The sequence below is a fragment of the Diadema antillarum genome, unplaced genomic scaffold (assembly GCF_040938485.1).
Source record: "Diadema antillarum isolate AM-2024a unplaced genomic scaffold, OU_Dant_1.0 seq00001017_RagTag, whole genome shotgun sequence".
NCBI classification, from domain to species: Eukaryota; Metazoa; Echinodermata; class Echinoidea; order Diadematoida; family Diadematidae; genus Diadema; species Diadema antillarum.
The window spans coordinates 368,197-392,816 of record NW_027271852.1 but is presented as its reverse complement, the minus strand read 5'-3'; the positions used below and the strand labels follow the sequence as shown (position 1 = coordinate 392,816).

At 41.0% G+C, this 24,620-nt stretch overlaps 1 protein-coding gene across 1 annotated transcript in view; it reads left to right on the top strand.

The window, feature by feature from the left end:
* The window catches only part of LOC139742731 (phosphatidylinositol 4-kinase alpha-like), a 62,667-nt gene that overhangs the window by 33,052 nt on the left and 4,995 nt on the right, over positions 1-24,620 (top strand). The window contains exons 16-35 of the mRNA XM_071653256.1: positions 4,359-4,495; positions 5,417-5,701; positions 6,645-6,769; positions 7,948-8,113; positions 8,841-9,047; positions 9,366-9,440; positions 11,337-11,496; positions 12,607-12,734; positions 13,349-13,510; positions 14,806-15,065; positions 15,726-15,853; positions 16,758-16,993; positions 17,895-18,079; positions 18,945-19,077; positions 19,672-19,851; positions 20,834-20,954; positions 21,506-21,635; positions 22,260-22,403; positions 23,055-23,229; positions 24,021-24,125. Coding sequence (XP_071509357.1) covers positions 4,359-4,495; positions 5,417-5,701; positions 6,645-6,769; positions 7,948-8,113; positions 8,841-9,047; positions 9,366-9,440; positions 11,337-11,496; positions 12,607-12,734; positions 13,349-13,510; positions 14,806-15,065; positions 15,726-15,853; positions 16,758-16,993; positions 17,895-18,079; positions 18,945-19,077; positions 19,672-19,851; positions 20,834-20,954; positions 21,506-21,635; positions 22,260-22,403; positions 23,055-23,229; positions 24,021-24,125 — 3,242 coding nt within the window. The remainder of the gene's footprint in view (positions 1-4,358; positions 4,496-5,416; positions 5,702-6,644; positions 6,770-7,947; positions 8,114-8,840; positions 9,048-9,365; positions 9,441-11,336; positions 11,497-12,606; positions 12,735-13,348; positions 13,511-14,805; positions 15,066-15,725; positions 15,854-16,757; positions 16,994-17,894; positions 18,080-18,944; positions 19,078-19,671; positions 19,852-20,833; positions 20,955-21,505; positions 21,636-22,259; positions 22,404-23,054; positions 23,230-24,020; positions 24,126-24,620) is intronic.

Genomic DNA, 24,620 nt, shown 5'->3' with positions numbered 1-24,620 from the left:
ATTTAAAAAAACATCTTTTTGACTGAATGTAGGCCTAGCTTTCATCACTTATGCGTTTACTGACACTAATTATAGGACTGAAAAGAGAGAGTTGCTCTGTCCCAGGGCCGGCGCACTGTTTTCAAAAGTGTGGGGGCCCACTTCCGGGTTTCATGAGCTAACAAGAAGAAAAAAAAAAGGGGGGGGGGGGGGGGGTCCTCAGCTCATCTCTTCCCGTCCACGTCCACAAAAAAAAAAAAAACAAAAACAAAAAAAAGTCCTCAGCTCATCTCTCCCCGTCCACTTCCGGGTTTCTTCAGCTGACAAGCAAAAAAAAAAAAAAAAAAAAAAAAAGGTCCTCAGCTCATCTCTCCCCGTCCACTTCCGGGTTTCTTCAGCTGACAAGCATTAAAAAAAAAAGACGTCCTCAGCTCATTCTCTCCCCTCCCAATTTATTGCCACTTACATACTTTCGGGTTGAAAGAAGTGTGGGGGCCCAAAGTGATGACACCTTATGTATTCCTTTGTATGGTGCACAAAAAGTGTGGGGGCCCGAGCCCCCACGGCCCCCACGGCTGCGCTGCCCCTGTGTCCTGTTCAATACTGTCTCCTCATTCTGCCGTTAGCTAGTAATTATAATTCATTGTTATCTGACAAAAGGTAGGGACGGGAGAAAGGAAAGATATTTCTCTGCAATGCACACCACATGAGATTTGTGGATGGATGTGTGTGTGTGTGTGTGTTTGAGCGTGGTTAAAATATGTAATGTAAATTATAAAAACAAAACAAATAACGTTTGTAAAGCTGTAGTTAGAATAGGACTAAAGCTAACGTCAGCCCAAGTGAGTGCATCATAGGAATAAAAAGATATCCGTCTGTCCGGAGTCTTCTTTGTTTTTATTTATCCATTAATTCTTTCTATTTTTTTCATTTATTATGATTATTATTTTATTCATCTTTTTACTCTATTGCTCTCCTCCGTAGGATTCCGTAAAGCCAGATGCAGTCTCTGCTTCGATGAACATAATTTTCCCGACCAGATATACAGACCGATCTTTCGGTCAAGCAGGGAGGCGTCTCACCTCCCTGGGTCAACGTACACACACCTGGGGGTGTTTCATAAAGCTGTTCGTAAAGTTACGAACGACTTACGAGCGACTGGTGATCAGTTCTTGTGCTGAATTATGGAAATTCTGATAAGTATAGCACATCAGAACTGATCACCAGTCGCTCGTAAGTTGTTCGTAACTTTACGAACAGCTTTATGAAACGGGGCCCCTACAGGTTGCCACGCGGGCCGAGCAGTGCCATGCGCCGCGTGCTACCCAATTGCGCAATGAAATCTCAGCTCACAGACTGATCGACATCAACACGTGTTCGCTACCAGTTATTGTATGCAGAGACATTGTATTTGCTGTATGTGGCGTGGTACTGTGTCCATCATACACTCCACTCGCGAGCTCGCTATATAAAACACACGGTACACAGCTATCCAACGAAAGAAGTCTAACGTTAGTGTTACGCTTAGGAAGGCCGAATGTACTAACAGTTACAGCTACACAGTCGAATGCAGTAACATAGTACAATGTTTAACAGTAACAACGTGAATGAAGGCATCAATCAGACTGCCTGTAACCGGCCGTGTAAGCTGTATTGCCTGTAACGTTAGGAATGATACGAGGCACGATCATGCTCGCAGCTCGATCCATGCACCGCAGGAGCGGTAATTTACATGGTAAACTGTCCACTACGCTCAATCGAGCGAGCACTACGAATTCCCGATGCCTTCAGTAGTTCAGGACCGAGATATCGAGTGAGCTTATCGAAGATTAATTGTACATGTATTTCTTATAGTTATGCATGATGCAACGTAGGTCTGAGATTTTACAAGACCTAGATCTAGTGCAGTATTTTGAAGAAGTTAACCTCGGTGACGCGACCAGCAGGTGGTGGAAGCGTGCGGCACCGATGCCGCGCTTCCAAGTTTTCCGTTCCGAAAGCAAAGAAGAAAAAATCACGATCGCGAATTTGCTCTTCGGAACCGAGAAAAATAACGTTAGTACTCGAGTCCGGTGCACGAGTTTCCATCGAGCCAACACACAAACGAGTTAGCTGCCAGCTAGCTAACGTTAGCTGGCATCTAACGTTAGCTGCCAGCCTGGCAGCTAACGTTAGCTACAGTATCGATAGCTAACGTTAGGTATCGATCGCTAACGTTAGCTTTCGTTAGCTAACGTTAGCCAGGACACTTTTCATGACACCAACGTTAGGTGAAACGTTAGGTGAAACTTTATTGTGACGGATACTGTATGTACACTGTATGTGTTTAAGTGTGTATGTACAATTTTGTACTGTGGTAGATAGGTATAATGTGTGTAGGTATGTATATACAATTTTGTATTTTATGTATGTATGTATGTATGTGTGTATGTATGTATGTGTGTATGTGATGTTATGGTACAATTGTATGCTTTTACTGTACATCGGTGCATGGACAGTTTTACTGAAACGTTACTTTGATTTGTGGTGAGCTTCTCCATGACAAATATCTGTTCTATTTCTGGTTTACTGCAGTAGAAATGACATTAATTCACAAGATTGTTTGTTCATTTACAGTAATTTTATATTTGTTTCTTCAAAAGAGTGTATGATTGAATTTTTGTCTCTCCAAGTATTTTGACTATTGAACAAGAAATGTTTAAAACATCATAGGGTTAACAACATGTTATACAAATAATGAATGTTTATGAGTGCAGTGGACAGAATATTTCATGAGGTGAAAGATGAAATTATTGATCCATTCAACAAGGCGCAGCCGAGTTGATGGATCAATAATTTCATCTTTCACCAAATGAAATATTCTGTCCATTGCACGAATGAAAAACATTTGTTATTTGTTTTATATTACGCCTAAAATAAATCCTTGTCATTTGATGTTTTACAAATTTAAAAACAAGAGAGAATGTGCGGGATCTGAGATCAAGAGAGTGCTCAATGAGCGCTTTACGCCAGTGCACTGTCGCACAGGCCTACGCGCTGAGCTGCAAACGCAAGCGTTTTACATGCGTAGTGTGCCAGGCTCTCGAAGTGCATGCAATGGAGCAAATCGTATAGCTATCCAAAATTGCACAGTAAATGGAGCCACAATTGCAAGGATGATAACCGTAAACGTCATAGTGAAATGGGCCGAATGATCAATGTCAAACAACCAATCAAATGACATGGATCTATATAGTCCTTATATAAATATCAATATTGTTCAAACTGTTCAACATTAAGAATAGGAAAAGAGACTGGACCCATTCATAATGTTCTACTATCAATATGTCATATTATGGGGCCATTACTCCATGGCCCCATTAGTGTTTTTTTTTTTTTTTTAATTGTATTCAGATCAATAGAGATCAAATCAAGCATCCACAGTGTGATATTTTCATGACACTTGTTTTGTGCTGGGGCAGTTTGCACAAGAAATGCAAATTCAAATGCAATGTGCTCCAGCAGCACTCAGAATCTAAATATTACAGATCAAAGATCATCAATCAAAAGATTGAGCATTTCGACGCCATTTCCCATGCCGATTTTTGCTGTGTTCAAATTTGATCAACAATTTAAGTTTATTTGCAATCCACTAATTTGAGATCTTAAGAATTTCCTGGTGTGTTAAAATTTTTTATTTTGTTGTTGTGTCTGTGTGTCTATATGTATGTCAGTCTCTATTAAAAGTCTATATATACATGTATGTATGTTTGTAGGTACAATATGTATGTCTGTATACATGCATGTACAGGAGTTGTATGTGTATGTGTGTATTTATGTAATACATGTGTAATTGTATAATTATTCTCAGAGAATGTGACAATTTTGGCATCATTCTGTACATTGGATAGCAACATCCAAATAAAGGTCAAAATCTGTCCCCCCCCCCCCCCATAAGTCTGTGTGATCTGTTTCTTTATTGGCAATGCCTACTCCTTTAAATGCTCACAAGCAAGTGGAAAGTGATCTGTTTCTTTATTGGCAATGCCTGCTCCTTTAAATGCTTACAAGCATGTGTCAGACTTCTTTAGTGTTCTGCATTCATTATCAAGTGAATTAAGAAATCATGAGACATATTTGCCATGTGAGATCACAAGAAAAATGCTTCAGGACCAAATATTGCCATTAACAAAGATGATGTAGCAATGGAGACATGACTATTTTAGTCCCGCATGCCTGTAGCTGGAACTTTTTTGTTTGCCCACCCATTCAGATTCAGAGCAAAATGTTGCTAGAGTGCATTTCTGTTGATACCCCCTGCCAACATTGTATTGATTATGTAGATACCAGTACTTGACCAATCAGATCTTTTCTGTTACCTCCTCCCAAACCAATGACAGGTCTTTGGCCCAAGGAGTGGTACGAGGGGGTGTGTCTCATCGCGGCCAAGTCCCCCCTCCTCACCTCCAGTCCCGGGGAACACCTGCGCTCAGAGCTCCAGTATAACTCCGCCTTGAGAAATGACAGCGTGTCTTATGTGAGTTATCCAACATGCATGGCTACAAAGTTCAAACTCTAGGAGACAGTGTTACCAGTGTGAGAATAGATTGTGCCATGTGTAATTATTGCCTTCCATGACTAGATTTTTATACTTACCTATCAGTAATCATAGACCTGCTGTAGCCATGACAAATGCTAAATATTTTTTTTATTCTGTAATGAAATTGTGCATTCTTTCTCCCCTTATTCCTTCATCTGGACATATCTAAAATTAAGTTTCATGCACCATCTGCATGCATCAAGGTGCATATAGACAGATAAACAGGTAGGAGTGGAGATTAACTCTTTATGTGCCACGTTCGCACGTCCGACTCAGTTAACAGCGTGCCAACTTCGCATATTATGCTCAAACGCACAAACCTACCCAAACCGATCGATAAATCGCCAAATACCGCAATACAATGAAAGCATTTCTCGCGCCTCCGTTCCTCTTACATATAGCTTACATTTTACGTGATGATTGACTAACAAGCGGTGTTATGTACTGGATTTGCGTGTAATTTCTAAGTTTCTGTCACTGTTTTGTGTGCAGAAGTTTTGCCTGTACAGTAATATAGCTACTAATCATTTGAAAGAAAAACAATCTTAGAGTTCTTCATACAATATACATCAAAGCAAAGCTTTGCATTTTTTCTACTACTTAAATCACTGTACGTCCAGCTTAACAGAAATCTATAGAAGTACCACGGTAACATAAATTTGAAAAACAAAATGTTTCCTTAAAGCATGACAACGTCGGTGTCTCAGAATAATGTGGCACACAGGGGGGTTTCCACCAAGGCACATGAAGAGTTAAATTTGTGGTGTGAACATGTCCTTCCTTTCACAATGAATTGTATAGCCATGTGTAGAAGGTAATTGACTAACAAGTATAATGTGTCTAATGTTTCCTGACCAGAATGACCTGAATGAGCTCCGCCAGAACATCCTCTCCCTGCTCGGTCACCCTGCCGAGGTGGCGGTCATCGTCAACAAGCTCAACTTTGCCCAGTGCACGTACCTGCTGTCGGTCCACCGGCTGGAGACACTCCGGGTTAGCCATGCCACACCCACCAGCTTTGCGGTGGTCTTCACCTACCTGGAGGACAAGGCCATCATCAAGGACAAGGCAGGCATGTGGCAGTGCCTCCTAGCCTCCTTCGACAAGGTCTTCGACACCTTCCTCGACATCATGGCGAACATGGTGAGTCAAGTTGAGGCTGGTCTTGCCACTAGTTTATGCCTTATAGCAGGCTTGTTTATAATGTAAATCAGACCAGCAAATGAGCGCACAAACATCTGTGCAGGAGGCCAGCCACTTTTCCACATGATTATTGTCATCCCTGCAGTGACTTGACCTCATACCTAAAAAATCATGAGTATTCAGGAGAGCGCAGAAATGCTTTCATTCAGGGTACGCAACATTTGTACAAAATAACATTAAGTTGATGTCATATGATACAGAAACATTGTTTTCGATTTCTTTGATAACTGTAACGTATTTCAAAATTAAAGTCAGTATTTTTGATATTCAAAGTTGGGTTAGAAAATCCTTGAATATATGCTGATTGAGATACAAGATCTTGTCACCCCAGGGGTCATATATGGGTCTGATTTTTTTTTTCTTTGTATTTTTTTTTTTTTGTGTACTTGCTAACTTTGCATGATGAGTCAAGTGGAGGCTGGTCTTGGCACTAGTTTATGTCTGTAATGCTTTTGCTCATAACCTAAATCAGGGCAGCAAATGAACACACAAACATCTATAAAGGAGACCAGCCACTTTTCCACATCATTATTGCAAAGCAATATATTCATCCCTGTGATGACTTGACCTCATACCTAACAAAATCATGAATATTCAGAAGAGGGCAAAAATGCTTTCATTCACAGTACGCAACATTTGTACAAAATGACATTAATGTTGATGTCAAATGATATAGAAACATTGTTTTCGATTTCCTTAATAACTGTAATCTATTTCAAAAAAAATAAAAATCAGTATTTTTTATATTCAAAGTTGGGTTAGAAAATCCTTGAATATATGCCGAGTGAGATACAAGATCTTGTCACCCCAGGGGTCGTATGTGAGTCTGATTTTTTTTAATTAAATTGCTAACTTTGCACCAATTTCGCTGTCCACCTTTCAGCCACGCACAGAGGAGCGAGAGAAGGAGCTCGTCCACCACGCCCAGTTCCTGCTGGTCAAGTTTAACCACGTCCTGAAGCAAATCAGGAAGGTTGCGGACAAATACCTGTCTCGGCTGGTAGACAGGTAAGATGAATTGATTCCCTGTCCGTTTAAAGCCAAAACATAGCTCTCATAAGAGCTTAAAATTCATCTTCCACCATTTGGAATTTGCTTGCAATTCATCAAAAGGGTCTACCAAGACACTTGCCCGGCTGACATGATTTACCAAAATTATGAGTTGTCATGGAGTATTTCGATATCATAAGTGTAGAATAATGTTGATTGTAGTACATGATTTTTATTCCAAAAGAGCCCTCCCCATCCAGCATTGTGGGTATGTACAACATTTCACGAGGATTGATTGTGCCCTAGCATTCGTATTGTCCAACAAGCTCCATGCAATTCACTCTGGAACGGAAGGTCTGTGACACTGCTGTTGCCCAGTTTGTCGATTATCAATAATCAGTTATAAAAAATTATGTAGCAACCACGATCTGGTAGGCTCTTCGACTGCTGTACTTCCAGCAACCATTTTTGGCAAAATTTCGCATTTTTGTCGTTACCCAATTGAAATTGTGCCATGAAAGCTTATATTTCACATATTTCAGATGCATATGTGTACACTTCAGAAGAAAAATCGACAGTTCTGGAGGCATGTGAGAACTACATGTATGTTTTCACTGTAAGGAGCTCCTGTAGTTCAGTGGATTAGACCACGGACTGTCAATCATGAGGTCCCTTGGTTCAAATCCCCTTTCTGCAGCAGTTGAGACCCTGAGTGAGACATTTTATCTTCAAATTGGCTGCTATTCCAACTTAACAACCTGTGAAAATATTGCCACCCGTAACAGAAATACCCCGTATATTTTTTCTCCAAGCTGGGGAATCACAACAGTTTCTCCTGAAAAGGAATAATGTTTCTTGTTTCTGCACTGTGGTTATCACTTGTGAATTCCATTCCTTGTGAGATGTCACAAATCTTGAAATATCACATTTGCGACAATGCCGTATATAGTGCCTGTGTGCACATTTGCCATTTTATAGCCAAAAAAACCCAAAAAACAATTACAGGAGACCTGTCAGTGTTACTCTTGCACACCTTTCAGCCCAAGTGAACTCTGGCTTAGTCCTGAACAGTTCAAGAATACAAACTGTAAGTCCCGATCCTTCTGCTTGTTCTGCACCTTGCTGAGCTACAATTGTATAGGACTTAAGATTGTCCTACTTTGCCCTCCTCCTTTTCACCTTTACCACCCCCATAGATTCCCCCAGCTGCTGTGGAATGGAGACGTCCTGTGGAGCATGCTGGACCTCCTTCAGCTGCTGTCCAAGGCTGCGGCAGAAGACAGCCTACAAGAGGTCAGGGAGTACCCTGTCTTCAACAACACACTCATGCTGACCGTTATGGACACTAAGGAGGCCAGAGAGGTAATTTATCCCACCAGGATGATTGGGCGATGTGATATGGCTACACTGACGTGTGGAAGCGTGCAAAATAAGACAGAGCTTTGCCAGTTGTCTTAGATTTATATGAATCCTTTAGTTCATGTGTAGTAATTGTTGGATTGACACTATTGTGATATGTTTGATGTATCTGGAGGCATAAAGGAGATGAGCCCTCCATAAAAAAATTAACATTAGTGACACATTTAAAACAGTTAGAAAGCAGATGAGCAATGTGTATGGGAACTACCACATTGATGTAGCCAAGATTACTGATTTGAGGTGTCCATGTTTAAGCAGCATTCAAATAGTAATAACCCTTAGTCATGCTAGCTTTTGATATTTTTGATATACTTGATTTTACACGATCATACCCCAATCCATACGACCATTTGTCTGCTTCATGTAATACTGGTATGTCTGTGGGATTAATTCTCTGTCCTCTCTTTTATGCTGTGAAGAGGGGATCATGTCTTTTGAAAATGAACCTACTGCCAATAGGAGCCAAATGAGTCATTTGTGGAGTTTTGGGGCATTTCAGAATTCCAAAGGGCTGGATGGTTAACTGGATGTAGGGGGAGGGGATAAGGTGTAGTTGGAGGGGCATGGTACATGTATGTTACAGGTGCATGCATGAATACATAAGAGACATGGTAATGCAGTGGTCATCACAGTGGGTAATGATTCTTTCCCTCTCCCCCCACCCTAACAGGGCATCGTTCGTGACTTTGCAGCGCGCTGCGGAGGCATCTTCCAGGAGGCGGTGAAGTGGGCTGCCTCGGCAACTCGCTCCCACATCCAGCAGTACCTGATCCACCTGGAGAACTCTGCGGACAGCCTCTCCCAGCGAAGCACACTGGAGATGGCTACAGAGAGCGCCCTCCAGTGTGCTGGCTTCAACAAGGGGCTCACAGCTTCAGTGAGTTACTGTAGTGGCTCTGTAGTTGTCCTTTTATTTATTTGTGTATTCATTTGTTCATTCGTTTATGTATTTAATCATTCATTAATTCTATTGATTTATTTGTCTATTTGTTTATTTATTTATTCATTAATTCATTCATTTTCTGGGTTAGGGAACTGTATATTTATGTTCAATGACGACGACAACGATTATGATGATTATTATATGATGGTGCTAGAACTGAACCCCGATACCTCAAGTTCTGTAAAATTATCCCGCACAGATGATTACAATGAGTGTCAATTGATCATCGGTGATCTCTCATATTCCTCCCAGGGGTCAGACAGCCTCACCAGTGAGTCGGCCAACTTTGTCTCCGTGATGAGCCTCAGGAGTCGATTTTCTGGAGAGGTGAGTTTCCAAGAGAATACTTCAGAAAGTAGTGTCTTTTGTTGGTATACATTGTGCATGTGTTAAAGATAATAAAAAGTTTTGGTACCTCAAAAGTGTCCTTGAATTTCCTTGTCTTAGTTTGTGTTTCAGGTTAAAGTACCTTTCATATAACTAACACTGTGAGACTTACTCGCCCCAAAGTGCTCTCATGTCTTAGTAATTATGCAATTAACTGCGACCAGCAGCCCCATACGCATAGCGACCAGCAGTCCCATACGCATAGCGTAATCGGGCTTCGCATTGTAGCATTCGGGATCATGACAGATTTAGTATCGCAGGGTAAATGTCAACTTAAAATCCCATAAATTCTTCAATTTGAAGACTTACCAATTAAGTTGAAGTATTGAAAACAGGCTTCGGGCAACGTTTGGTTCTGCCTATAGTCCCTTTCTGTTCGAATTGATGACTGAATGTGACTCGGTCGACAGGACCTTAGGAGAGCTACATACAGTACACTGAATACTACAGCCAGTGCATGCGAACACATCACATGCACACAAATTTCAAATCCATGAACGGATAAGATGTTTGTGTGCGCATGCGCTGGCCATGGTATCCAGTGTATGTACAATGTAGCTCTCCCAAGGTCCTCTCGACTGAGTCACATTCAGTCATCAATTCGAACAGAAAGGGACTATTGGCAGAACCAAACGTTGTTCGAAGCCTGTTTTCAATACTTCAACTTAATTGGTAAGTCTTCAAATCGAAGAAATTTCTGGATTTTAAGTTGACATTTACCCGCGATACTAATTCTGTCATGATCCTGAATGCTACAATGCGAAGCCCCATTACGCTATGCGTATGGGGCTGCTGGTCGCAGTTAGCTATGCGTACAATGGGCTGCACGCTGCTGGTCGCAGTCAGTGGTTTCGTACAATATTTATCGACGCTGTACAGCGTTGGCTCTGGTATGAAACCATTATTGCATGATTACTAAGACATGAGAGCACTTTGGGGCGAGTAATTCTCACAGACAACGTAATTCTCACTGAAACACAAACCAAGACAAGGAAATTCAGGGAAGCTTTTGAGGTACCAAAACTTTTTATTATCTTTAATGTAGATATGTAGAGTTTGATCACAAAATGGGTGAAAAACCATTTTTTAACATATTAAAATAAATATAATTATAAGTTAAATTAGAGAGAGCAAGAGACAGTCTTTCCATTGCTAACTCACCTGTTACATGACAAGAAATATTCATGAAGTATAATGAGAAATACATGTATCCCCTATTCTCTCATTATTTTCTTTGTTTTTTAGCAGGTGTAATCACAAATACCTCAAATTGACAACAATGGAGTGTAATAATTTTAAGATCCCACTCTTCACTCATTGATAAGAGTCTGGCCAGGGACTTGGCTGTCAGCTTTTGTCATAATAAAGTATGAATGCTAGAAATAATGAGTTTGAACTGTTCACTTAACTTAGAATCAAGTGGAGTGCATGGCAGTATGTTATCGTTTAAAACCTAGCTGTACGTAGCCAAGGACTGGTGAATTTACTCTTCCTAATGCACCCACATGTTTGAACCCAACTTTCAAAGAGCCCATTAGTACCAGAGCTGCCAAGTCTCCCTGAAAATGTCAAAATCTGTTCATGTCTGAATAAGAGAATATTAAAGTTTCCCTGTTTTGGGAATTATTTTTGCCCATTGAAATGCATGTAACACACAGATATCTCCCTGATTGCTGTGTGGAATCTCCCTGATTTGGATGTGTGAATGTTGGCAGGCCTGTAGTACCGTATAGAATTCTTGATAACACAGTCCAATTTTTATTTTTTTTATTTTAAGTTTAATTTTAGAATAAATTTGCAATTGATAATGTTATCCTGGATGTCTTTACATGGTAGGTGTCTGGGATGAAGGCTATCTACATGGATGCCGGCCCAGGGGGGCTGAGCCTGTCCAGTGTGCTGAACAGCCAGCTGAAGAAGGCCTGTGACTCCGGCAGGGAGGATGCCTTCACCAACGCCATGTTCAGAGTGTGTGCCCTCCTCATTAGTACAGAAGGTATGTGGCTTTAATAGATGGAGTCAGAGACTTGGTTAGAGCCACTGCTTGAGTTTCAATGGAGTTGGAGGGCTGTGGAACCCACTGGCCTAATGATTACAGACCTCCGTTTGCCTTGGAGCAAATTTAGTTCCGTAAACCTGATGGTCCAGTAGCCTGGGACCAGAGAATCAGTTGATCTGTCAGACCAGTGTTGATGGCATGGCCTGAGAGGGAGAAAAACAATAATCCTGTTTTAGTTCCTGCTCATCTTTGTATGACACAATATGCCTGGTTTGCACTTTACTGTTTGCTGACTATTCCTAGACACCTGGGAAGAACCACAAAGGGGCGAACCCTGAAGGGGCGAACTGCAAGGGGGTGAACCGCAAGGGGGTGAACTGTGAGAGGTTGGCATTATACGCTCGGTTTGTGGTGAGGGTGTGTGGGTGGATCACATCATTGGGTTGGCACCTTGCTCTTTGCAATTAATGAATGAAGCGGGATCTTTTACGTGCATGATTTGTGACTCTCTCATACTTATGAGTCGGGACCTCCACTTTATGTCCTATCTGAGGGACAGAGTGTTTTGTCTCCTACTAGAAGGGACAGTAAGATTACACACAATGTTGCTCAGCTAGACTAAATGGGAATTGAACCCTAGCCATTTGATTGTGAGGTAGATGTGCTTTTTGACTGAGCCACATCATCCGACATCGCCCTTTGCTGTAGTTTAGAATGTGAAGAAAAAGTCTGGCATGAATTTCGATAGCTGGGACTGGAATAAATTTTGTCAAGTGTTGAAAATGTCTTTGTTGGCATGGTTCCTGCTTCAGGAAGTAATTACTTGATTCACCAAAGACTTCTTTATCATTTCATACTCTTTTCCATCTTATGTGAAAGCATCAACGACACATTTATTTAAGTGCGGAAGATCGAAATGATTTACAAATTTGTAATCGTTAACAAACAAAAAATATTATATGATAAGCCTAAGTACTGTATAATGGACTCCTGATATATTAAACAGTAGAACTTCGAGTACTTCTTCAAAATTTTACTGCACCAATGCATAAACTTGCGGCAAATTTCCCAAAGCTCACCACACCTAATGATCTCTAATCCTTGCAGGGATGGACAGACACCTGCTACACAACCTCTGTCGAGCCCCCGTCCGGCTCTTCACAACGCTAGCCATGGAGAAGGCTGTTGCATGCTGGGAATGGCTCCTCGCCGCCAGGTCTGACCTGGAGCTTCAGGTAGGGTCAAGTTTGAAACATGGATGGGAAATATCAGACAGATTTACTCTAGGAGTCGTAGTCCGGGCTTCAAGTTTTAGGGTTATATTCCCAGATACACAGTTGTATCATGCGTTTCTCACTTCCTGTATCTTGTATAGAACTATTTCACAGTTTTTCCCCCAAAAGAGCACTCACTACTGTCCTGAGTTTATTGAAAAGTACCCGAACCCGTTCCAGATAATTTGTTCTCCACTCTCGACATGTAGAGGTGTTAAATAGTGTAAAAGTGGATATTTTCATGCCAGTAATTTCAGGCACTCGGCCAGTCGTACCTGTCTAGTCATTCGGCCTTGCTTGCCATGTACTGTGAACCAAAAACATTCACAGCATGAAACTTTCACGGATTGGAGGATGCAGCCTGCTTCGCAGCATGAAACTTTTGGAAATTACCACTGGCATTTAATTAATTGTCTAGACAAGAACATTCCCCATGCATTGTTCTTTCACAAATCATGGCTCTTGATTAAATTCACGAAAGTTTCATGCACGCAATAAATTTCTGGTTTTAAACTGTATTCTCACTTTGACTCATCCGTGGTGTCTCCTCATCTCACATCCACCACACCCACCAGCTGATGCGGGAGATGGCGGGGGCGTGGCAGATGAGCATGGACGAGAGGCGGGGACTCTTCGCCGTGGATCTGGAGGAGCCGAGCCCATTGGCAGCCATCAGCGGGGACGACATCCCCGAACCCAACCCGCCAAACACCGTACCGCATCACATATGGACTCAGGTAGGTAGACATCATCTGAAGTCTAATTGTGATGAGAGTTAATAAGATCAAAGATATGATCTGAAGATACAATACAATACAATACAATACGATCTGATCATTTATATAGCACTCTTACACAGTCAATGAATGGTTTCACAGCACTTTACAACAAAATTCAGTCACAGATTAGCATTAAAAAGAAAAGTCTTGAGATTCTTCTTGAAGACATCAAGGGATGGGGAAATGCGGACGAACCGTGGTAGATTGTTCCACAATCGCGGTGCAGCCGTCACAAATGATAAGCTTGAAGATAATGATGTGCATCCAAACACTCGTTGTCCTGTGAGATGGTTTTTGTCTACGCTCCACAACTCAACCTTGTGCAACCACTTACACCGTATGAACAACAAATTTCAATATGTAGACGCTGCTATTGATGTTTTCAACGCATATGTACTCATTTACTGGTGGGGAAATTACAAAATGAAGTGACAGCAGAATATGGAATGAGTACTACTACTGTGCCAGTGACCGTCACAAGGCTTCAGAATGAAGTAGACTTTCGTGTTCAGACAATTCAGAGCAAATCATGCAGGTGATTTTGAAGAAGACATGTATTAACATTACTCTTTTTAAAGTAAAAGATAATGTCATGAAACACATACATAGCAGTGTGACATTAATATCTGACCACATATCATTTACACGTGTGCAAAGGGGGAGGAGGGGATGCTTGAGAAGCTTTGTTATTTAATCAGTTGCTTAGAAGTTTTACTTTCAATTTAATTCATTTCTGCAACTTTTTTTTTTCAAATGTACAATGTACAAACGAAAATACAAGAACACAGATTTTGGTAAAATGACATTTTTCTAAGGATGATCAAGTGTTCAAACAGAATTTATAAATCATTTAGAAACATACAGTAAATTGTTATATTTTCACTTTCATGACATGTTCCGTACTGCAGGGGCCATCACAATAAACATACTTAATGATGTTTGACTAGATTGCAGCCCTTTCCTGACAGAACAAATAGAAAACTATTCTAAATGATTTACTTGCAAAAAAGGGGATATGAAAAGGTATAAGTGCTGGGGGGGTGGTGGGAGTCACGAATGGCCTAACTTGATTTCACTTCAATAAAATAATGTGAGCATACTTAAACAGACCAATGATTAACATAACTATACAAATCTGTCGTAGTTGTCAGTAATACACTATATTTCAATATATTTTCTTGTGGGCCCAAGGTAGGCCCGCGGATAGGCTTTGTTTAAAATGCTAACAAATAATACCATATGCTCATCCACAGTTCCTCCACCAGCGCCTGGAGAGCATCAAGTACAGCAGCATCAACGTGGTGGAGATCTTCGTCTCCATCCTCCACCGCTCCCTGCCGATGCAGGTGGGCCAGACGAAGGGCGCCCTCTCGCGGCACATCGCCGCCATGGGCCCCCGCTTCCGGCTGCTCTGCATGGGGCTGTCCCTCCTGCAGGGGGATATCCTGCCCAGCAGTACGGGGAAGAACGTCCTGAGGGAGAGGATCTACTCGGCTGCTTTTGATTTCTTCAGGTGAGTCAAGGTTACAGCAATTGTCCCAGCCTAATGACAGTTTACTGCCATATCATTTAGAGTGATTATGTCCATCTACATCCTGGGTCCTGTTTCAAAACTTGTTCTCAGTAACAACTGCCACATTTCTGTGACAAATTTGCTCTCAGCCAATCGGATGCAAGGATTTCAGTAGCTTAAAACAACTATCCATGTAACAAGTTTTATGAAATGGGGCCCAGGTGTTTCTACAAATACTCGGTCCATCTGTTCTTGAGACTTGAGACTTGAGACTACGTGTACATGTGTACATGTATACTACTAGTTGTTAATGATGGTTGTCTAAAACGATAATCCATAATGCCCTCACTACAGATTTTGGCCAGACACAAGACAATGCACACTTTGCTAGGACTGTCCCATTTCCCAGTAATCTATTGTCTGTGAAGCCAGTCAATGTAAATGTAACATGAGTGTTTCTTGCACCAAAATAAGTAGCTTCAAACCAGATCTCTATTATCCAGACTTGTATCACTAAACCCAAATGGATGCCGGTCCAGATGTGACCCAATAACTGAGGTTGGACTGTATTGCAAAGCTCTTCCAGTACCGTGATGTTTGACAAAGACACTGTGTGAAATTAATGTGGCCACCTCTTTCAACTTGTTTTGTTGTTTGCAGTGTGGCTCCCATGTGCCCAACGCAGTCCATGAGCGAGCTGCGTGAGGACATCGGAATCCTGATCAGGTTCTTCCACGCCATGCTGGCTGAGAAAAAGTACCTCAAGGCAACCACAGCAGTGGTACAAGGTCAGAAAACCTTTTTTCATCATTATCATAGTCGTGTTACATTGTATCTATTCGGTATCTCAGACATTTTTACATATAAAGTTACATAGCAATTTCAATACCCCATTGGAGAAGCACTCTGAGAGCGCAAATCTCCGCCAAGTAGCTAATTTCAGCCAATGATCTTGTTCTTCCGTAGGAATCAGTGATTTCCACCAATTTCTACCCATACATGTAGTGTGTACTGAAAGTTGCCCGATTTCCCAATATAGAAGCCTTTTATTACGTCATCAATTTCCAACTGCACAGCACGCCTCGCCGTAGTAGAAGCTAGAGCACGCACTTTAGTGCGCGTATGAAAACCTCAAAATTTTGCAGCTTGAACTCCCAAGTGCATTGACCCTACCAGCCAAAATATCAAAAATCCTTCATAAAATCCATACAAATTTCCTGATCACTACCAAAATTTAATCATCTGTTCCTTCTGTCATTCTCAATCTTTCCTGCAAGTTTCATCTAAATCTGTTCACAACTTTTTGAGTTATTTTGCATTCGGACAACCGAACAAATGGTAATGAAAATATAACCTCCCCCTGGGCGAAGGTAATAACGAAGAAAAAAAATAAAAATTATAAACAGAAACAAAGTAGAAATGGAAAAGCACTTTGTTGCTTTCAGGTGGATGTGCTGGCAAAGACTATTCATAATGATTACATGAATATTTATTACATCACAAATGCTTAACTCAGTGAATTTTATAACCCGCATACCCATTGGTACACATGACCTTTCTAACCTCGTATGCAAAATGAAACAACAACTGGCTCCTTACGCCTGTGGAAATGATCCATCCCGTTTACAAGGGAGTTCAACGTTTAAGATGATTCTGATGGAACGATCTTTGCATTCATATCATCCTGAACAGAAGCCGACGATCAGCACACCCTGGGTGTGGTACCAGCCGACCTCCGCGCCAGCAACGAGTACCTCAGCGCGCGGCCCATGACGGGGCGCCCTCAAGGCTGGATGAACACCATGCCGCTGACGAGCAACATGTCGGTGGTGTCCAAGCGGTCGTCTGTGACCCATAAGAGTGGCGAGGTTGGAGCCAAGTATGCCAAAGAATACATGAAGAGAAGGAATCTCATATTACATCTACTGGTAAGTTTAATGGGACAACTTTGGTTAATATGGTGCATACTTTGAGAGTACAGTGGACTCCCGTTATAACGAAGTCCTCGGGACCGGCAGTTTTCTTTCGGTATATCGAAATTTTGTCATAACCGAACAAAAAAACAATAAGAAACATAGAGAAGATAATGTTTTGGCCTGAATTTTTACTTCGTTGTAACCGGAATTTCATTATAACTAATCTCGTTATAAAGGGAGTGTACTGTATAAGGCAGTTAGTTTGATGGAGAAGAAAATTTCGTGAATTTTAAACATTTTTTTTTCTCTGCAGGAAAAACTGACTGAATGTTGTTCAAAAGGTTGGATTTTTAAAATTCCTTTATATGCAATACCATTCTACAAACTGGCAAACAATGTGATAAATATATGAAAACCTACTGAAAGCAATGTGTGCTAAAAGATACAAGCCCGGGTGTTGTTAATAGACTTAAAAGAATGGTATTCTGGGGAAGGGCTGTTAATCGTAAATCTGCGTAATTCAACTGTTCTCAAGTTTGATCTCGGTGGGATTATATTGTCTCAGCCATACCAGCACATGTAATGTCTGCTTATAGAGAAAGCAGTGAATAGTAAAGACAACTTTGGTGCTGTAAAATTCTCCCTTCTCATCCTCACCCTTGTCCCTCTTCTCCTTTTCCTTTTCTCCTTCTTCTTTTTCCTTCTTCCCCCATCCTTTTTTCCTCTTTTTCTTCTCATCTCATTCATCCTTCACTGACTCCTCTCTCCAATCTTCCCTTGTTCGACATCCTCCCAATCTCTCTCCTTCTCCATCTCCTTTTCCACCTCCAAACTTCTCCTTTGCTCCTCCTCCTCCTCCTCTTCCTCTACCACCCCCAACCACCACCATTTGACGTGCTGCCCCACTGCCCAGGTGAATGAGATTGAGCGGCTGTGCTGCTGGTGCAACCCGCTGGACAATCCCGAGGCCCGACTCCCCGGGGAGGACCTGGTCGCCAACTGGAGAGTGCAGCAGACCACCAACGAGCGCAACTGGCGTGACTTTGCCCATCTCGCCTGGGAGGTCTCCCCGCATCTCGCCTGCCAGCTGCCTGTCAGGTGAGTTTGAAGCAGGCTCTCACATACGCGTAGCTTCAGGTCCATGGCACACAATTCTTGGTATCGCGAATGCGCATGCTAAAGAGCCCTGTCACAGATGCACTGCAGGATTCCTTGGTGCCATTGTTGCTTCCGGTTGTCTGGCACATGTCTTAGTTCCCATGCAATTCAATGCAATTTTTGTTCTTTGCTGCTTTTTTCTTAGAATTCAACTGAGTAAGAGTTTAAAATTTTCACATTTTACTGATGTGCTGGTCACATGATGGAAGGTGAAGAAATTTACGACAAAAAAAAATACCCCTGGATAAAGACTGAACATGACCTGAGTGTGTATGCAGCCAAAACCTGGGCAAGTTTATCCCCTGAGCTATCCCATAATGCATCTACACTGTAAAATGCTGCTCTGTGCACGGCACCTACTAAGTAGGTATTGGCAGTACTGAGAATTGCAAAACCTAAATGTCTGTGTGATGCCAGGGTGTGTCCTTATGTGCTTCTTAGTATGACGTCACAAAAGAAGTTTGCTAAAGCTGTCATCCCCCTCAGCCGAATCATGAGCCGAACTGTGATCGGACCACAGACTACAGTGGATCGGACTTCTTCGGACTCGTGGAAATGGGTCATAGCATACGCGCTAAAGAGGAGTTGATAGCACAGGTCTCTGTAGGAAACTTGCACCGTGCGCCTGCATACGCATTTGACTAAACAACCGGGTCCATGTGCCTTTAATCTTTTGCAACAGATCTATAATTGGCGGTGTTCTCCAGCTGCCATTTCAAAACAGCCGATTGTATTGTGTGAACGCCACATATTGTTGCCTCAACTACAATATCCTCATTTGTTTCTTTCTCGCATCATGGTTTAGGTTCAGGGCGTCGGAGAGTCTGGTCAAAGAAGTGACCCGCATGGTTCGCCTCAACCCGATGGCGGTCAGCGACCTCCCCAGCGCCATCCACTTCCTGGTCACGGAGCACAGTGTAGATGCTGATGTTGCCGAGGTATAGTTGAACTTTAACCTCTGAGTAATCGTGCTTTGTATGTACCCTTGGCCCTTTGTAAGCCTACGGAATATATTCCAAGAATATATCACTTCCAGAAAGTAATATCTGTAGATGGCATCAAAATATGTGTCAACAGGGATTCCTTCTGACACCCTCCTGGCTAGGAGATAATATCATGCCATTAAATCTGTATGAACTAAATTTTTATGAGAATGAGTATTATGAAAGGAGGTATTCACAAATTGCTTGAAATTTTGCTAGGTACAATGTATCTCAGTGTCACAGTTGCTTTTATCTGCCTATGCCACATCATGTTCTGCTTCAAAAGTATAAGGCTTTCAATTCCAGATGAAGAATGGGGTTTTTAAAAAAAGCCACTTCACATTTTAGTGGAAGAAATATGCTTACAAAATACATGTGTTCTTATCAATTTTTGTCATAGATTCTTTCGGTATTGCTATGTCCAATGTTCTGTGATTTAAAGAAAAAATACAGAACTCTATATATGCAAACCATGCCTTGCAAATGGAAGGTACAAATAAACATACTGTCCTTACGGTGATCTTTTGTTCTCTTTCTTCCCCCTTGCAGTTGAGTCACATTCTGTGCTGGGCCCCAGTCCCGCCTGTCACAGCCCTGTCCTACTTCTCCCAGCAGTACCTGCCGCACCCCTTGACCGCCCAGTATGCCACCAGGGTGCTGCAGGACTACCCCCCGGAGGCCCTGCTCTTCTATGTCCCCCAGCTGGTGCAGGCAGTCAGATATGACACTGTGAGTACACCTTATCCCTCTCTGTCTCTCAAATGTAAAAGTGGACATTTTTAGCTTCAAGTAATTTTCTTGTGCTCAGCCAGGTAGGATAAACTTTGCATATTTTTCAGTTCTGGGACGGTCACGACTTCAAACAGCTCACTGCTGCCATGGTGCTTAAGGGCTTTGACTGCACATATTACAGTGAAAGATAACTGGTCTGCATTAGGACAGCACATTCAGAGGAACCGCAAATTTGAAGGAAACTCCAAAGAACTACAGTTATACTTCCATTCAATATTCCTATCTTCAGGTCAAAGCTACTATGTATAAAGTAACATTATTTGTAACAAGCAAAAAATGTCCACGCTTCTTCTTTTTTTGTTCTAGTTTAGTGCTGCGCAAAATGCATGAAAATTTCCACTCTTGCAGTATTATACTTGGAACCTTCCTCTGTTTCTCATCAGTACATTCACATGGTGATCCTTAACTTTGAGGATAAGCTGACTTCGAGGATAAGCTCTATGGGGTACCAAGTGTCGCACAGTTGTGTTTGTTATGAAATCCATCATTTCATCACCGTAATTGCCATTTTTTCACGAAATCAGTTATTTTGTCGACAAAGTGATCATTTCTTTGTTGAAATGACAGTGAGAACACTGTGTTGAAGAGGAGAGAACTCTTTGACTTTCAATTCTTTGGCCAACTTGATATTGACAAAGAGTCGCTAAAAATTGCGCAAAATTCCTCGTGATATATATTTTGATGGCATGATGAAGCTTTATCAGCTATGTTCAACTGTAAAACTTGCATTACATAGCACCTTGTCACATTTTCTCAGTTTGAAAACACAGCAAATCTATTCCCAAGTGCCTGATTTTTCCAATATAAGTCTTGAACTCTATATAATCTGATGTCAGTCTAGAGTGAGATGCATTTCAAAATGCAAACCACTGTATGATATGTGATGAGAATGTTTCCCCCTTCTTTCTCCCAATCCAAGTTTGGCTTTGTGACTGAGCTGATCCTGGTCCTGGCCAAGAAGTCCCAGCTGCTGGCCCATCAGCTCATCTGGAACATGAAGACAAACATCTTCAAGGATGAGGAGGGCAAGGAGAGAGACGGTGAGTTGCCAGATTGACGTGTGACCAAAGGGCATGACCCCTTCAGGTTCACGTGAAGAGGTCATAAGGATCACGACCTGAGTATGCTCACATGATGGGTCGTGACGTCTTCATGTTCACATTGTATGATCATGACCCCTTCAGTATCATGTGAAGAGGCCATGACCTCATTGTGATCATGTGATAAGGTCATGCCCTCTTTATGATCATGAGGGAAGGTGGTGACCTCTTCATGTGCACATTGCAAGGTCATGGCCTTTACATGTTTGTGTTGTGTTCTATTTGTGTTTCCAAGATTATAGATTACTTTGGTAAATGTTTTTACCAAATTTTGGTTTGTGTGACAAATGTGTGTTTTGTTTTGTTTTGTTTTGTTTTTTTGCTTTGATGGCTAGATGGATTCCATTTAAAAAATTTTAATCAATCATATTCAAAGAGAGGTTTTTATTTGCCAAGGTAATCTTTTTTTTTCTTTTTTTTCTACAGCTAGCCATTATTTATAATACAGTGTATGTGTATGTACATTATGATGTAATTTTCTGCAACTGTAGGAGAGTTTGCTGATGCCCTGGAAGCCCTGATTGAAGGCATTATTGCCAACCTGTCAGGACCAGCAAAGGAATTCTACGAGAGGGAGTTTGACTTCTTTGGCAAGATCACAGCAATATCTGGTGAAATCAGGTATGGTCTTCCTTTTATCCTTGTGGCTGAACGTGTACGTTGTTGTATACATGACTTACAGTGTAATCAGTTCACACACTACCAAATTTATCTGCGTCTATAAAGTTAAATCCGATTGTATCGAGAAAAATTCCCTTCCCTGCAGTTTCATTTTAAAGGAGCAGAATTACAAACAACATGTCTTACTCAAAATAGCAGACACGTAGAGTGTGTCTGAAGTTAGATTGGTTTGATTGTAGTAGAATCTTATGGAAATGGACATGGCATGATAAGTCAGCAAGTTAAGAGTATACTAGAAAAGCTCTTGATCACTAGACTTAGACAATCCAAGCTCAGACGCTGTATTTTTCATAAGAAAAGACTATGATATGAGTATGTGACATTGTACAAATACACATTCCTGTTGCTTTGCTCTTCAATCAACAAGATATTTTCAAGTCCGCTTTTGAATTCCGTTTTTTCACACATTGTGCAGGATTTTCCACCTTAACTGCCCCCGTTGAAACTCTTCCTGTACCGCTACCTCTAAACGGAATAACTTGTACCAGCCTTCCTCACCGTTAATTAATCTATTCAGATTTCCTACATGTTAATTCTGGGTCTTTGTTTATTTTTGTGGAACAGACCATTTCCAAAGGGGGATGAGAGGAAAGCTGCATGTCTGAGGGAATTGGCCAAAATCAAACTCCAGCCGGGATGCTATCTTCCTAGCAACCCAGAAGCTGTCGTCATGGAAATCGACTACAAGTCAGGCACACCCATGCAGAGGTAGTGTAGATAGTTCTATTCTGGTCTATTTGTGAAACTAGTAATTCTGTGTTGTTTTGTGGATGCTGTTGTCTATTTTAAGCTGTGATTGTACATGTTATCATGCATTCTCATCCAATTTAACACAAAAATATATACATGTACATGTATCTGAAAAACTATACTGTGAATGCCATCCTATGATACTGATTAGATATGTAAGGTAAGTTTGTCAAAACATGTGGATCCAGGGAAGCCTTATGCAAAGCATTCATGTCGTATACCACGTATGTCATAATATGTGAATGATTATTTAATTTGATTTGATTTGATTTTTCTTGCATTATCATTGTACAGGAACACACATTGTTGTAGTATACATGTCAACAATTCCAGTAAGTCAGTATTAAAAGTTTTTTGGAGTGACTGAAAAATCTGAATTGTAACAGAATACATTGGTATCATCAGCAAACAGCATATATTGTTGTGACATTGTGTTAATAATGATTATTGTCATTAAAACTGTTAACGAATCAGTTTTTAATTTTGGATCATTCATTACACAATAGTGAACACCAGGACTATTGTGCATGCCGTACTCTGAATGCAGTGAGGTATTGTACACGTGTATGTTGATGTAAATGTTGCGTTTTGCTTAAATGTTCTCCACAGCGCTGCCAAGGCCCCATTCTTGGCCAGGTTCAAGGTCCAGAAGTGCGGTGTCCAGGAGCTGGAGAACCTCGGACTGAAGGGCTTAGGGTCGGACATGGGTCAGGTTGTGGCTGGCTCTCTCAAGACTCAGATATGGGAGGCCTGTATCTTCAAGGTCGGCGATGATGTCAGACAGGTAATGGTTTGAATGTATGCTTGTCAAATATTGGGTCGCTTCTCTCACAAAGGTTTCCTACTGCGAGAGTCATTTTCTAACTTTATTTACGATATTCATGCTCTGTATGTGCACCAGTGCTCAACTAATTCATCAAGCTGTTTCATGCAGTTACAATTAGTCAGTTCATGTGTTCACTTGTGAGGTGTCAAATAGGATCTTCTACTTTTCTTTCTCCTGATAATTGTAACTATCAGTTTCAATGTATTTATTATAACTATTATTATTATATTTTGTTCTTGTTCTTATTCTTATTCCTAGTCTTAACATTGCTGTTATCATTATTAGCATTATCATTATGAGAGTATAATCATCATATCTTCATCGCCTTCATCAATGTACTTTTGTATGATATTAAATTATATATATATATATATATATATATATATATATATATAGTAGTTGCTCCGCGTATTGGCAGTACTAGAAATAGCAATAATAAAGTCACAACAGAGGAATGCAGGGAATGCATTAATAGCCAATCTTGATTTAATGAATAATCTGAATTTTCGAGGATCCTTCCTCTTCTTCAGGGATGACAGTGTATTCACACTGTCATCCCTGAACAAGAGGAAGGATCCTCGAAAATTCAGATTATTCATTAAATCAAGATTGGCTATTAATGCATTCCCTGTATTCCTCTGTTGTGACTTTATTATTGCTATATATATATATATATATATATATATATATATATATTTTTTTTTTTTTTTTTTTTTTTTTTTTTATATCAATCTCTTTGTGTCTGCTAGGATATGTTGGCTCTCCAGGTCATTGGACTCTTCAAGAACATCTTCCACCAGGTTGGCCTGGACCTCTACTTGGTTCCCTACAAAGTCGTGGCCACTTCCCCAGGGGTGAGTTAGCTTAAAGGGCAACTCAACGCCGTGTTGAAGTCCACTCAATCATAGAGTAAAAATCAAACAAACAGAACAGTTACAGTTTTTTCAAAGTCGGACGTAAAATGATGAAGTTACAGTATTGTAATATTTCATGTGTTTTTTCACCGGTGATATTTGGAGCTACAGCTTATCGTCGCCGGGGCAACAAGACCTTGTATCTACAAAACGTTAAAAAACAAAGCAAAACAAAACAAAACAAAACACGGCAGCCTGTATCAGGTGGAATAGACTTTCCTTTGACATGCCGTGGGGGCTTCATTTTTGGGGTAAGATAAGCTAGGATTTGTAAAAGGCTTCACTTAACTGACTGTTAATCCAGAAAAGTCATTTTCACCAAAATATGAGATACAAGGTCTTATCACACCAGCGGCGTTATTCAAGGTCAGAGTCAAAGATGTCGTCACTTTGGCACTCTCATATTGTGTTTTTGCAGAAAAGCTTTTTACAGAA